The 15,690-nt window shown below is 34.0% G+C and overlaps 1 protein-coding gene across 1 annotated transcript in view; it reads right to left on the bottom strand.

Moving 5' to 3' along the window:
• Positions 1-15,690, bottom strand: part of LOC114340825 (venom acid phosphatase Acph-1) — an 87,666-nt gene that overhangs the window by 22,841 nt on the left and 49,135 nt on the right. Inside the window, exons 2-3 of the mRNA XM_028291604.2 lie at positions 8,589-8,693; positions 3,735-3,974 (exon numbers count right to left, since the gene is read on the bottom strand). Of these exons, the coding sequence (XP_028147405.1) occupies positions 3,735-3,974; positions 8,589-8,693 (345 nt within the window). The remainder of the gene's footprint in view (positions 1-3,734; positions 3,975-8,588; positions 8,694-15,690) is intronic.

The raw sequence follows: 15,690 nt of genomic DNA, 5'->3' as shown, positions 1-15,690 counted from the left end.
AGGTGGACAACATTTAAAAATATTTTTTTCAAATTTATTACTTGTTTAGCACACGCTTTAACTAGGGTAGCAGAAACTGTAATGACAGAATTTCCAATAATCAATACTCTTGTATTACCTAAATATAAAAAAATATTTTTAAAAGCCCTTCTGCGAGAACACGTGTATATAATATAAGATCGTTTAACTAATGTGTCTTTACCATCTGAACCTGTGATAAGTAGATGGGAAACAGAGTTAAATTCTGTAAATTTCATAACCGATAATTTTGAGTGAATTAGAGACATCATTTTTCTAGTTTAGGTGTAGATAACTCAGGTGCTATAAAAAATATGTGGATGTTTAAAAAAACGTTATTAAAAAGTAATTTGACACATATCCAAACCAATTTTGTAAACATTGCTGAAACAATTACTAAATTAGAAAAGCGAAACATTTCATTAATTAGGCTAAAGTATTGAAATTATCAATTATTCATTAAATGAAAAAATTAAACACCTTGGGGAAACCAACAAAGTGTATCAAAAATTCTGCACGGTGTTAAAGAAAAATTAGGGATATCAAAAAATATCTAGATATAGTATTTTTACTACAAAAACGTTATTACGTAGGTCAAAATTTTTGACGTAAGAGAACTGTCAAAACATTAGAATGTGACTTTTCATTATTGCCATGTTTATAATAAACATGACAATAATGAAAGTCACATTCTAATGTTTTGACAGTTCTCTTACGTCAAAAATTTTGACCTACGTAATAACGTTTTTGTAGTAAAAATACTATACCTTCAAAACAAGGATTACCGCGTTTTTTATTTATATGCATGATGCATAAAAGCATATTTTATTGCATATTTCAACTGTTTTTTGCATATTTGCATGCATATTTTAGTGTTTTTTAAGTGCATATTTCCCGAGCTCTACTAATATCTATTTTTACTACAATTCCCCAATTCAACAGACAAGGCGTGCTTATTCTCAAATTCATCAAAATAGCCAATTCAGCTTATCATATTTCTTAAACATATTTCAGTGAGTGTGAGAGCCATTAACGAATATAAACATTAAACAAATCTTATCTAAAAGACACTGGCTTATATCAGCTTTTCTAACTTTACTAACGTTACTTGTTTTATGTTTTTTAGGTCGCTAATAACCCTTGTGGTTGCAGCGCAAAATAATTTTTTTTCAGAATTCACTATTTTTTTTTTCAGATGTAATTTATCCGGTTTGTCACCGGTTATGACTTTAAAAGAAAAAACCGGTTATAACCAGGACAAAATAAACAACCGATAAACAACCGGTTATTGCAAAATAAAAAAACCGGTTTTAGGATATAACCAGTAGGTTTTTCCTATCCCTAGCCACGACACCCATATCTCATTGTTTTGTTGTAATTCGATACTAGCGGCCCGATTTCTTTCAGTTTGTTCAGAGATATATTACTCATATACATAGAGATATACATCAGTGGCGGCCGGTCAGGGTCGGCAGGGTCGGCAGTGCTGACCCACACATTTATAGATATAGATTTTTTTAAATATTTGTATCTGTGAAATAAAAAAATCTGTCAGATAATACAGACTAAATTTTATTCATGGTTTTCAAAAGGATTTGATCATTCCGAGCGTTAAGTGATCCCCGCGCATAACAGACTTCTCAAAAAATGAATGATCTGAGCCATTCATCTGACTTTTCGGCTAGCCGTCCCCAACTCATCCGTATCTTGACGATTTACACGTAAAACTCAACGAAATAACAAGTCGATGAGCAAGCGAACATTACATTCTCTCCGTGGGCAATAGCAGATACGGCATGGCAGGTTAAGCGGCAGCTACGGCACATTTCGGTCTGCCGGTCGGTGTTTCATTTGGAAGCATGCATCGGCAGAAATTGTCAAAAATAATCACTCCGTTTTACGTCGTTTAATTGACACTGTAATTTTTTTAAGTTGTTAGGAATTATCATTTAGTGGACATGATGGATCGAAGCATTTGTTAAAAATCAAAGTAATTATAGAAAATTAATAAAATTGTTTTAGAAATAACTATTTACTTTCTAATTCGAAGTGTATTCGTAATACAGAATGAACTAATACATATAATCAAATAGTTACATTTTGAATAACGTTGTTGAATCTGAGATTTAGAAAACCATTTGCTTTTAGCTGGAAGTAGATGAAACTTCTGATTATCATGTCATTCACAATTATCAATTATTGTTGTTCGATACGCGTTACGTGGTAATATTTATTAGAGGTTTTGACATTTTAGAGATGTGAGTAAAAGCAATAAGGCAGAATATATTTTTGGTGTTTAAAAGAACAGATTCAAATTTTTTGATATCAAAAATAAATTGGTAGGGCAAACTGGGGCAATCTTCTGACAGCGTTGCTGTTATGAGTGGTGAATTGAATGGTCTTCAGTCAAAAATTAAAACTATTGAATCACAAGCTTTATTTACTCACTATTATCCGCATATAATGCATTTAGTTTTACATGACACGTGTAAAAAAATAAAGAATATCGTCTTTTCTTGCCAGTTTAGCTCACATAAACGGATTACTGCTTTAGAACAAATTTGTTTGGAAAAAAAAGCGAACAGTTTGTCAGACGCGGCAGATTATCTCTGGTAGTTTTAGTATTTGTAGCAGATTTTCGTGAACAGCTTTTGGAAGTTTTTGATTTTATTATCGAAGGCGATGATTTTGAAAGTGGCGATACCTCGATCCGTGAAGCAATCGGTTTGAGAACTTTATTAAATAATAATTACTCTTTTAATATTCTTTTAAATATTTTTAAGACAGAGTTTGCCCAAGATAATCCTTGTTGTTCAAAATCAGTCAACTGACATTATTTATTCCAAAAATAGAGTACGAAAGCTGGTGCAAAATCTCAGAGGTTTTCGTAATGATAGTAGTTTCCAATATATACGCAGTGACATTTTGGATTCGCTTGATAGTTCCGAACCATCCCAAAAAAGACAACGACATGATACATATCTCGAAAAACGAGTAAGTATATCTTGAAATTTTGGATACCTACTATTATATGCAAATAGATACTCGTTTTTCGAATTTTAATGATTTGCAAATTTTTGACCTCTTTGACGATTCAAAATTTAAAAGTTATCTTCGCCAAAGAATTTCCAGGATATTTATTATTACAAGTTAGGTACTTAAAAATTATGCCGATCCAAATATTTTCAGAAAGTGGGATAAGTTACAAAATATGTATGTATAATTCTATTTAGTAAATACTGCAATTCATTACAACAAACTCTTCATCAGTTTTCTTATTACCACCAATTTCTGCCTCAAATAAACGGGATTTACCTTGTCTCAAAAGAATCAACACGTATTGTCGAAACACCATGAAACAAGAAACAAATACACCAAATAAAAAAAGCACAAAACAACAAAATCTCCTATGATGACTTAAGCCTTTTAGTTTGATGGTATACCTATATGAGGAGACAAAAAACCTTGCCGACCCTGTCTCCAAGGCCACGAGCCGCCACTGATATACATATATGTCAGAGATATATATTCATGATATATGCATATGCAGATGAGTACCTAACAAGATTTGAAATCGGCTAGAGTGCCTATGGCGCTCTCTGAACGAACTGAAATATAAGACGGCTCGTTTTACAACAAAATAATAATTTATATAATAATTTATTTTTTTAAAATATATAGTTATTCTAAATCACTATAATCATTTGATGACTTACTGGATCGTGATCTACTGGATAATAATTATAGGGAACAGGTTGCCATCCAAGTGCCCAATTCCAAACATCTGTGTATTTTGGCCTGAACAAACTGGCTAATACTAACTCAAGCGATGCTTTGGTTCTATTCTTGTTGGTCGTGACAGCGTCGACGACCTCTGGATAATACACTGGTCCCAAAAACTTATCATAGCGTCTACGCAGATCCTTGCCAATTTGGTACTCTCTTAGTTTTCCAGCCTAAAATATAATTTAGTAGCAATAAAAATGGTGCTTAATTAGTAAATAGGTCAGTTATTAAAACAGCTTGTATTATTTCTCTTGTGCAAGAGAACTGAAATTAGACTTGAGAGTTAGGCTGGCCAGGTGTTATATTTTCTCGACTCTGCTTTATGGGATATAAACATGGACACTTAATGCGTCGACTGCTAAAAAGTTGGAAGCATTTGAACTGTGAGTGTATAGAAGAATCCTGAAGATATCATGGACCGAGCATGTAACAAACAACGAATCATGAGAAGAGTCGACAAAAGACTGGAAATATTGGAAACCATCAAGACACGAAAGCTGCAATACCTGGGGCATGTTATGCGGAATGAGAGATACAACATACTTCAATTAATTATACAGGGAAATATCCAGGGCAAGAGAAGTGTAGGAAAAAGAAGAATCTCATGGTTGCGTAACTTGAGGAAATGGTACGGATGCACATCAACCGAACTATTCAGAGCAGCAGCATCTAAGATCAGAATAGCCATGATGATTGCCAACCTCCGTCGCGGAGATGGCACGTAAAGAAGAAGAAGATTCATTTCTGTATCAGCGTATCCAACGCCTTGGTCAAATAAATCAAATAAAAATAATTAGAGCTATTGGTCTCAGTGAGACCAATGGAGTGGAGCGGGATAACACGTCTATATGGAAGGCAACCTGCTGATATACAAACTAAGTTATCAATCGAAGTAGCACAAAAAACGACAATAAATATCGCCTCCGTAGCACCAGATTGACAACAGGTGGAATAATTTCTTTGGTTACACCTCCTGAGATTTTCAAAATTTATAAATCATACAGGATACCGAGGAAATTAAGATGAGAGAATTTTAAATAATTCACAACTCATCTACTCAGCGTGATAAAGCTCCAACAAGAAAGATTCCTTAATACTCAAACAAAAGAGTAAATGAATTAAAAATGTATAAACATTCTCAATTTTTTTGCAAAACGAAAATACAGCAGCTGCATAATACTCTGGTTAAATCGGAGAGTGCAGGTATAGACTCTTCCTGCACTCTCCGATTTAACTAGAGTATTATGCAGCTGCTGTATTTTCGTTTTGCAAAAAAATTGAGAATGTTTATACATTTTTAATTCATTTACTCTTTTGTTTGAGTATTAAGGAATCTTTTTTGTTGGAGCTTTACCACGCTGAGTAGATGAGTTGTGAATGATTTAAAATTCTCTCATCTTAATTTCCTCAGCACCCTGTATGATTTATAAATTTTGAAAATCTCAGGAGGTGTAACCAAAGAAAGTATTCCACCTGTTGTCAATCTGGTGATATGGGAACGATATTTATTGTCGTTTTCTGTGCTACTTCGATTGATAACTTAGTTTGTTTTTCGGTAGATGGCCCTAGTTCATCCGTGACATTTCTTTCTTTGCAATTCGGGAAGGCCCAAGCTATGGTAAATGGTTAAAGCCGAGAGAAGAGGATATGGGTTTACTGATGAGGGGAAAAAGATCTCCGAAACCGGTATAGACTCTTCCTGCACTCTCCGATTTAACCAGAGTATTATGCAGCTGCTGAATTTTCGTTTTGCAAAGAAATTGAGAATGTTTATACATTTTTCTGCTGATATACCTACTCTGGTAAAACGGATGGAGGAAAACATAAACATTGAGTAGGAATCCTAGAAATAAACATGCGATTTGGTACCAGAAACAACCAAAGTGTTGTGATCAACAATATTGTGCTACAGAGCGTGATGTGCAGGAAAGGATTAATATACAGTGATGAGCGCGCTAATAACGGGCAAAATAGCGCAAAATATGGAAAACGTATTAATTTGTGAGATAAAAAGAAATAAAACCAGTAGAGATGTTAACTTTAGCTATAGTAACATATAAACTGACAATATATTGATTGTTTCCCACCTTTAGACGTATCAGATGAGTATTTCAACTAAAACTGTCACTGTGACAGTGGCATTTCTCAAACTCGTCCGATACGTCTATACGCTGTGAGCTCGTACGTAGAGGGGATATTTAAAAATTCGCGAGCGCCAGTAGTGACAAGTCTGTAAACGTTTACTGGAAATTTGACATAAATGTCAAAGTGATTAATTTAAAATTAAAATTAAAATTAAAATTAAAAATATTAATTATAAAAAATATTAGTTGGTCAAAGCTGTGGTATAGTATTTTTACTACAAAAACGTTATTACGTAGGTCAAAATTTTTGACGTAAGAGAACTGTCAAAACATTAGAATGTGACTTTTCATTATTGCTATGTTTATTATAAACACGGCAATATGAAAAGTCACATTCTAATGTTTTGACAGTTCTCTTACGTCAAAAATTTTGACCTACGTAATAACGTTTTTGTAGTAAAAATACTATATACATTTTTACCTTAAATATACTTACGTTTTAAATACTGAATTTAAGTTTTTAATGTTCCGTAATGTGTAATTATAAATTAATCTACTAATCTTTTTACACGATAGCTACGATACACGATAGCCATTTACACGATAATTGTGAAAGTATCCGAAGTAAGAAATTAATATTAATAGAACGTCAAAATGATTCGCAAATTCTTTAAAAAATCGATTACAATTTAATTACTTTTTTAAATTAAGCGTTGTAAATATTAAGTGATAACAATTAAATAATAAATTTAAAAATTACCGGTGAAAGTTGCATTAGTAATCCGCTAGGAGCGACACCACCGAAGCTCAGAGCGTATAGGTGGGAAACAATCAATATAATGTTAATTTATAAGCTACAATCGCTAAATTTAATACCTCTAATAGGTTCACCTCTTTTTATCTCACAACTTAATATGTTGTCCATCTTTCGCGTTATTTTGCCGGTTATTAGTATGCTCATCACTGTATAATAAGTCTCTTGTTTTATAGGATTTTATAGGATATTTAGGATTAGTAAGGCTCATAAAGCCTACAATATACTTAAAAATATATGGAAATACAACATTTTTATACAATTAAATACTGTGTTGAAGAAGTGGAAATAGCTAGGCCACACTCCGTATACTCCCAGATGATATAGCTCAAATAATATAGCGCTCTTCTAGAGCCGCCAAAGCCAACGGATAGTAGACAGACCTAAAAAAGCTTGAAAAATAGAGTACTGGACACAGGGGGAGAAATGAGAACATCCTGGCATGTAATATAAAAGCACTTATGAGAATTTTTTTTTATTATTTATGAGACTGTACCATGCCAATGGCCATTGGATTTTTCCAATCAGGAACCTGGTGTAATGTGTAGTGTGTATGTTGAGTAAATGTCTTGTTACTTGTTAGCAAAGTCGACGTCATTGTCTTTGAAAAGATACGGTAATTGTATCCGAACATCTGCGGTCCCTCCGGTGAGTACCTATCCGCTCTATGAAAAATCAAATGTTTCAATGTAGTTTATTGAATTTTATATGAAAAATATAAATATATGAAACAGATTAACAAAATGACCACGGATGGATCTCGAGCTAAAGCAACAACAGAAGAAGGTAGCACAAAATCAATTGCAATAGAAACAGGAGTGCGACAAGGCGATTCCCTGTCAACCACATTATTCAACATAGCAGTAGAAGGAACAGTCAAGGCCAGCAAAATTAAAGGAACTATAGCCCACGCCTCATCACAAATAGTTGCATATGCAGATGATTTAGTTCTTATGGGAAGAGACAAGGAAAGATTAAAAGAAGCAGTAACAATCCTGGCAAAAGAAGCAAGGAAAAGAGGTGTAGGAATTAACGAAGGAAAAACAAAATATCTACTCTGCTCTAGAAGAGAAGATAACAGGACGAGAGAAATCAAAATAGAAAACTACACTTTTGAAAGAGTCCAACAATTTAAATATTTGGGAGTACCTAATAGTGAATGGCCAAAACAAGAGAAGTGAAGAAGTAACGGAACGAATACTAGCAGGCAACAAAACATACTGGAGATATGATAGGCTTATGAAGGACAAGAACTTATCCAGAAATACAAAACTGAAAATATACAGAGTTGCAATCATACCAGTACTTACGTACGCAGCTGAGACAATGTGCCTCACGGAAAATATGAAGAAAAATTGAGAATATCCGAAAGGAAAATCCTCAGACGGATTATGGGCCCGATTAGAATGGACAACGGAGAAATGAGAAGAAGAATGGACCATGAACTAAGAGACATAATGAAGAGAGAAGATAGAGTTAGATTTATTAAAGCACAGAGGCTGAGATGGCTGGGACACATAGAGATAAGGAAAAACGACCTACTGATTAAGAAGATCACCAGATGGAAACCAGAAACTAAAAGACCAAGGGGAAGACCCAGAGAGAGATGGGAGGACCAGGTCATGAGAGATATCAAAATTCTGGAAGTGGGAAATTGGAGGGAACTATGCACAGATCACAGATCGAAATGAGTGGAAGAAAATTGTAACGAAAGCCAAGTCATACAACAAACTTTGACAACATATAAGTAGAATGCGGAATGATTCACCGCAATAAGCGAATCAGAGAGTTCTAAGTAAGAGCGGCAAACATTCCACCCGGAATGAAAAACCCCGATGATGATATGAAAATAGCCATTTTCGTTATTATTTAAATGTTTTACTTACGTTTGTCAATTGTCCTCTTCCTATTGGAAAGTAGGTAAAGTTGCGATAGGGATCCTTAGGGTAAGTTTCAGATAGTTCAGCGGTTCTGTTTCCATGTCTAAAAAGCTACAAAATAAAAATTTATGAGTTTTATATTTTATAAAATAAAGACAGTTAAGATATTATTTCATTTCAGAAACCACCACCATCTGTTTATGTACATTTCAACCTCTTGGTCTCATCACAACAGCCCGTGGTGTGCTCGGAGTAAGTAAATTAAAAACATGATAGCAGTTCATCATTTTAGTTAAAAGTTAGTTTGATTTGAATATATTTTCCATATCATGAAACGAGTTTTTCAAGTTTATTTAGTCCTTTTGTGACAAAAAAAAAGAGTTTACAGTAAAATCATGCACCATTTAATTAAGTATAAGTTATCATCATCATTCTCTTTGCCTTTTTCCTATGCGGAGTCGGCTTCCCTAATTTCATTTTTCCACACAATTCTATCTTGGGTCATATCAATGTTAATCACTTTTACCAACATGTCCTGCCTTATCGTCTCCCCCCAGGTCTTCTTTGGTCTTCCTCTCCTACTCCTTCCAGGAATCTGCACTTCAGCTATTCTTTGTATTGGGTGAATAACGTCTCGATGTTGAACATGACCAAACCATCTTAACCTATGCTCTCTCATTTTGGCATCAATTGGTGCCACACCTAGACTTCCCCTAATATACGCATTTCTAATTTTATCCTTCTTTGTCACTGATCCATCTAAGCATTCTCATTTCCGCCACATGCATTCGTTGTTCCTCTTTCTTTTTCACTGCCCAACATTCAGCTCCGTACATCATAGCCGGTATTATGGCTGTTTTATAGAATTTTCCCTTCAGCTTCATTGGAATTTTTCTGTCACACACCACACCACTCGCTTGTTTCCACTTCATTCATCCAGCCCTAATTCTACTGCATGCATCTCCATCAATTTCTCCATTAGTCTGTAATACCGATCCTAGGTACTTAAAACTATTGCTTTTCACAATAATTTCACCGTCCAAAAATAGCATTTTATTTGTAGTGACTCCATCTTTAAATGAACATTCCAAATACTTTGTTTTTGTCCTACTAAGTTTTAAACCTTTTTCCTCCAGAGCTTGTCTCCACTGTTCCAGTTTTTGTTCTAAGTCTCTTTCAATATTTCCTATTAACACTACATCATCAGCATACATTAGGCACCATGGAATGCTTCCCTGTAGTTTCGCTGTTATCTGGTCCAAAACGAATGAGAATAAATAAAGACTAAGCACCGACCATTGGTGCAATCCTACTTTTACCTGAAATTTACCAGTCTCTCCCACACCTGTCCTAACACTAGTCGTTACTCCCTCATACATATCTCTCACAATCTTTACATATTCGCCAGGGACTCCTTTCTTATTGAGTGCCCACCACAGAATTTCTCGAGGAACTCTATCATATGCTTTCTCAAGATCAATGAATACCAAATGACCGTTGGTCTCTTTATTCCTGTATTTTTTCATCAGTTGCCTTACAATGAAAATTGCATCTGTTGTTGATCTGCCCTGCACAAAGCCAAATTGATTATCGGATATTTCGGTTTCTTCACGTATCCTTATATCAATTACTCTCTCCCATATTTTCATTGCGCGGCTAAGTAGTTTTATAGCCCTGTAGTTTGTACTGTGTTGTATGTCTCCCTTGTTTTTGTAGACAGGTAGGTACTAAGTATAAGTGTCAAGATAATAATATGTAGATAAACTGTGCACTGCCAATAGATTTATTCTCTGACATTGTTAAAACGGCTCAGTTAAAGAAACCACATAAGTTAAGGAGTTAATGGTAGAAATCATGCTAATAGTAACAGCATACAAAACGCTTTAAATAATTTACCACATCATCTACATATAGAAATCCCCTAGGCTTAACTGCTTTAGGTTTGAGTATATTGGCGTAGCTTACAGGTGTTTGACATACACTGCCCGCAAAATTAACAGGAAGTTTATTTTACGAAAAATTAAAAAGTGTTAGAAAAACTTAAATTCCAATAATGTTTTTATGGTATGTTCAACAAGAATAAAAAACAGCTAAACGCCGTAAAATGAGTGGCGCATACAATATTCCAGCTACAAAAGATCTGATATGAATATTACGTGGCGCGAAAATGTATTTTCATTTTGATGCAAAATAAAATTTTAGTTTTATTTTAAACGATTTTTCATAATATTTGCTAAATTTGAAGTAAACGCGCCACAAAAGAGTTTCAAAAATCAAACTGTATCAGTTTGTTACTCTTTTGTGGTGCGTTTTACTTCAAATTTAGCAAATATGGAAAAATGGTTTAAAATAAAACTAAAATTTTATTTTGCATCAAAATGAAAATAAATTTTCGCGCCACGTAATATTTATATCAGATCTTTTGTAGCTGGAATATTGTATGAGCCACTCATATTTACGGCGTTTAGCGGTTTTTTATTCTTGTTTCGAATAATACAGTAAAAATTAACCCTACAAAGTCAGACACCTACAGGAAACACATACAGCACCTTAGAAAAAAAAAGTATTGTACATCACACTTACCAACCGAAACAAGAGAGGGCCTATAGGGTTGTCATAAGAGAATTACACCATTCAATACCCACAGGAGATATCTCGCATGAATTAAGGTGATACAGTAGCGATCAACAGGTAGCAAAAACGCGTTCCAAGATTGCGGCTGTAATTTTGAATATTTCTTCGAGATATTTGGCACACGTATTCGTACTATAATAAAGAATGGCGGTACAGAGCCCAATTTGAAAAATATATTAATATGTGGAAATTACTATGTAATTAAGTACAATATTAAAAAAGAGCCTGTACCGCCATTAAGAAGAACAAAAAAATACACTTTCTTCAAATAAACTTTTTTATTCGATGCCCAGATTTTGTGTCATTTTGGAACTACTAAAATTTTTTATTTCATTAGTAATTCCAAAATGACACAAAATCTAGGCATCGGATAAAAAACTTTATTTGAAAAAAGTGTATTTTTTGTTCTTCTCAATGGCGGTACAGGCTCGTTTTTTTAATATTGTATTTAATTACAGCGTAATTTCCACATATTAATATATTTTTCAAATTAGGCTCTGTACCGCCATTCTTTATTAAATCACGAATACGTGTGCCAAATATCTCGAAATAATATTCAAAATTACAGCCGCAATCTTGGAACACATTTTCGCTACCTGTTGATCGCTACTGTTTCCTCTATAAGGAAACAGGTATAATATACCCCTCCACATTAGAACATTAGTAGAAGAGAGAAGTAGAGCCCGTCGCAAATGGCAAAGTACAAGAAACGCGATAGATAAAACAAATCTAAACAGGCTCACACACAGACTTTATTCCGCTATCCAAACCGCCAAAAACGAATCCTTTGAGAGATATGTCACAAACCTTTCTCTTGACGACAACTCTCTTTGGAAAGCCACAAAGAAATTCAAAAAACCGGTAGTAATGAAATCACCAATTAGGAAAAATGATGGAACCTGGGCTCGATCAGATATAGAAAAATCCAACAGAAACGCACAACATATTATCAACCGTCTTCTCCACCCCTCAGGTCAACAATATTAACGACGAGAAAATTAGAGACTTCCTCAATGCACCCTGTCAGCTATCATTACCACTAAAATACTTCTTACCAAACGAAGTCCCTAATGAAATCAACCTACTTAACCTTCATAAAGCTCCAGGATTTGACCTTATAACTGGCGAAATCTTAAAAAATCTCCCAAGAAAGGTGTCGGCTTAATAACTATTATTTTTAATAGCCTCCTGAGACTATGCTATTTTCCAGTGCAATGGAAGTATGCACAAATTATAACGATACCTAAACCTTGTAAACCTCTAACTGAAGCCAGTTCGTACAGACCAATAAGTCTCCTTCCAACTTTAGTAAAAGTCTTCGGAAGGTTAATCCTTAACATAATGGAAACAATAATACCTATAAAAAACCTGATCCCAGATCATCAGTTTAGTTTTCTCTCAAATCGCTCAACCATACAACAGTGCCATAGACTAGTCAATAAAATAAAAGAGAGCCTAGAAGGAAAACAAATCTGTCTATCAGCGTTCCTCGATATACAGCAAGCATTTGATAGAGTTTGGCACGAGGGTCTTCTCTTCAAAATAAAAACTCAGCTAACTGACCAAATCTATCTCCTTAAATCATACTTGTCCGACAGATACTTCCAAGTTAAATATGAAGGTACTCTATCCAACTATCACCAAATAAAATCCGGAGTACCTCAAGGCACTGTACTTGGCCCATTTCTTTACCAAATCTTCAATGCTGATATTCCTGTTAGCGAAAATACACTAATGGCAACATTTGCGGATGACACTGGTATACTAGCATCAGACATTAACGAAATGTTAGCATTTAACAAATTGCAAAATCATCTCAATGAACTAGAAGACTGGCTTAGATGCTGGAAAATAAACGTCAACACAAACAAGTCTTGTCAAGTAAATTTCACAAATCTAAGAATTAGATACAGTGGAACCTCGATTATCCGTCAGGGCACCGGACCAAGGGTATGACGGATAATCGAAAAGACGGTTAACAGAACGTTAAAAAATTCATAGTACATCTCTCAAATTTTATTTGTATGTTTTGTTTAATAATATAAGAGGGATCTGTGTTCGTCCAATCCAATTAATTTGGTTTAGAATATTCTGAAATCTTGTTTGTTTTACTGTTAATTTAAATTTTGCAACGAACAATTTCTTAATCCGCGTAAGATCATACAATCTACTTTATAGTCTTCTTCTTGTCGAGAATTTCACTCAATGAATTGTTGGATGTGCGGTGCAGCTTCTATGGCATCTTTAGTCAAATCTTTGTTTGTACAAATGCGTTGGTAGCATCATTGTACATTTCAACGAATTTCGTTTGGCTCATCGCAATGCTCAAAACTCAATGCTAACAAAATGAATAATTGATGATGTACGGACCCTGACGGTTAACAGAGGTAAAGGTTAATGGAGAGACGGATAATCGAGGTTCCACTGTATCCACAACTACACCTAAATAATTCACCTATACCAATAAAAACAGAAATAAACTACCTGGGCCTTCATCTAGACGAAAAACTTACTTGGAAATCACATATTCCACCCAAACGACGGCACCTCGACCTAAAAGTTAAAAATATGAACTGGCTAATTAACAGGAGATCGCAACTTTCATTAGAAAACAAACTAACCATCTATAAAACAATACTCAAACCAGTGTGGACATAAGGAATTGAGCTGTGGGGCTGTAGCAAACCATCCAACACCAAAATACTACAGACATACCATTTAAAAACTATTCGTATGTTAGCTATAGCCCCATGGTACGTGTCAAACCAAACCCTTCATGCAGACCTCAACATCCCCTTCATCAATGATGCGATTGCTGACCACTCCAGAAGATACATAAATCGCAGCGCAGACCATCCAAACCATCTCATAGACGAACTATTCAACCCCTCTCTGGATGACAGACGTCTAAAAAGACTTTCGCCAGAAGACCTAGCTGCTAGGTAAATTCCAGAGAGTCGTCAATGGACGACACCTGCCACAAGCCAAGAACATACATCATATTTACTTATTACTGTATTGAAGTTGTAATTTTAAGGATAAATTATTTTTATCTATTAAGGGGATGGGTACGTATTTTCGGCTGCAATGCTATTCAAATGGGGATTAATTTTTTTCGAATCCTGAGAAAACTAATAAGTATTTTTGAAAAATTGCCGAAAGTCTCTGAAAATTTGTATAATATTTATTTTAATAAATTACAGGGGTAAAAAGCTAAGAGAAAATGTAGTGTGATTTTTAATTTCAAATATTTCATTCAAAAGAAACTTTTTATTTATTCTAAGGGACTTTCGCCCTCGATAATAATTTAGTCTTTCATTTCAGGATTCGAAAAAAATGGACACCATGTCCGTGGTGTTATTTTCCAAATCGAACATCTTTGTCATACAACTCACTGAGTCAAATAGAATATTTTATGATAACAAGACAGTGACAGTTTTAAATATTTGACATGGCATCGGGAATATTTTGAGTTGTTGATTAAATAATATTAATAGTGTATATGATAAATAATTGATTTAAGACGTGAACTTAATTAAAATTAATTTCTGTGGTCCAAGTATTTTTTGTTAAAAATGTTCAAAATTTTAAGCGTTCCATAGTAACAACATATTATTAAACAATCACTTTAACACTTTTCCTCTTCTCTCGACTGAGTATTAGTTTTTGCTGTACATATAAATTATTACAATCACTGAATTCATAGTTAGTGAAAAAATTATCACATTTATTAACTGAATTAATAATTTGCAATTATGCAAATAACTGTTATCCAAGAACATTCAAAAGCCATCTCTTTAAAGTTAATGATGACATTGTCAAGTAGAATGGCATTCTAGTAATGTTTACATATCCATGTAAGTGTGAATTTTAATACATGTAATTTGCCGTGTAAAGACAGAAAAAGTAGGGATAGCCGTAAAATATTTGCGAATTATGTACCGATGGCTTTGACCAAAAGATATTATCAATTTTCTTCTTTGTATTCGACTTACTACTGTTTCTTCGTAATGTTGTATAACATGTCGCACAATTATGGGTATAATTTTATCGATAAAACTAAATAATTCACAAGAAAGATAAATAAGGGGCTACGCAATATTCAAATGCTTAAATAGACTGCATAATTTAACTAGAACCTGTCACTGAATATTTAAAAATTCGAACACTGAATACTAATAATTCGCAAAATAAATTTGTATGTAAGCGATATTCAAATTATAAAATATATCGTAGAATTTGACTAGAAATTGACATAGAACGTTTAAAAAAATAGAATGATGATAGCTTTATCGCTAAAATTACTATCTGTTCCACTTTAGTATTTAATTTGTAATTTATGTATAGTAAAACAAGAATAAAAAACCGCTAAACGCCGTAAAAATGAGTGGCGCATACAAAATTCCAGCTACAAAAGATCTGATATGAATATTACGATGCGCGAAAATGAATTTTCATTTTGATGCAAAATAAA

Source organism: Diabrotica virgifera, chromosome 9, assembly GCF_917563875.1.
Source record: "Diabrotica virgifera virgifera chromosome 9, PGI_DIABVI_V3a".
Classification (NCBI taxonomy): Eukaryota; Metazoa; Arthropoda; class Insecta; order Coleoptera; family Chrysomelidae; genus Diabrotica; species Diabrotica virgifera.
This window is presented reverse-complemented; position numbering and strand designations above follow the sequence as displayed.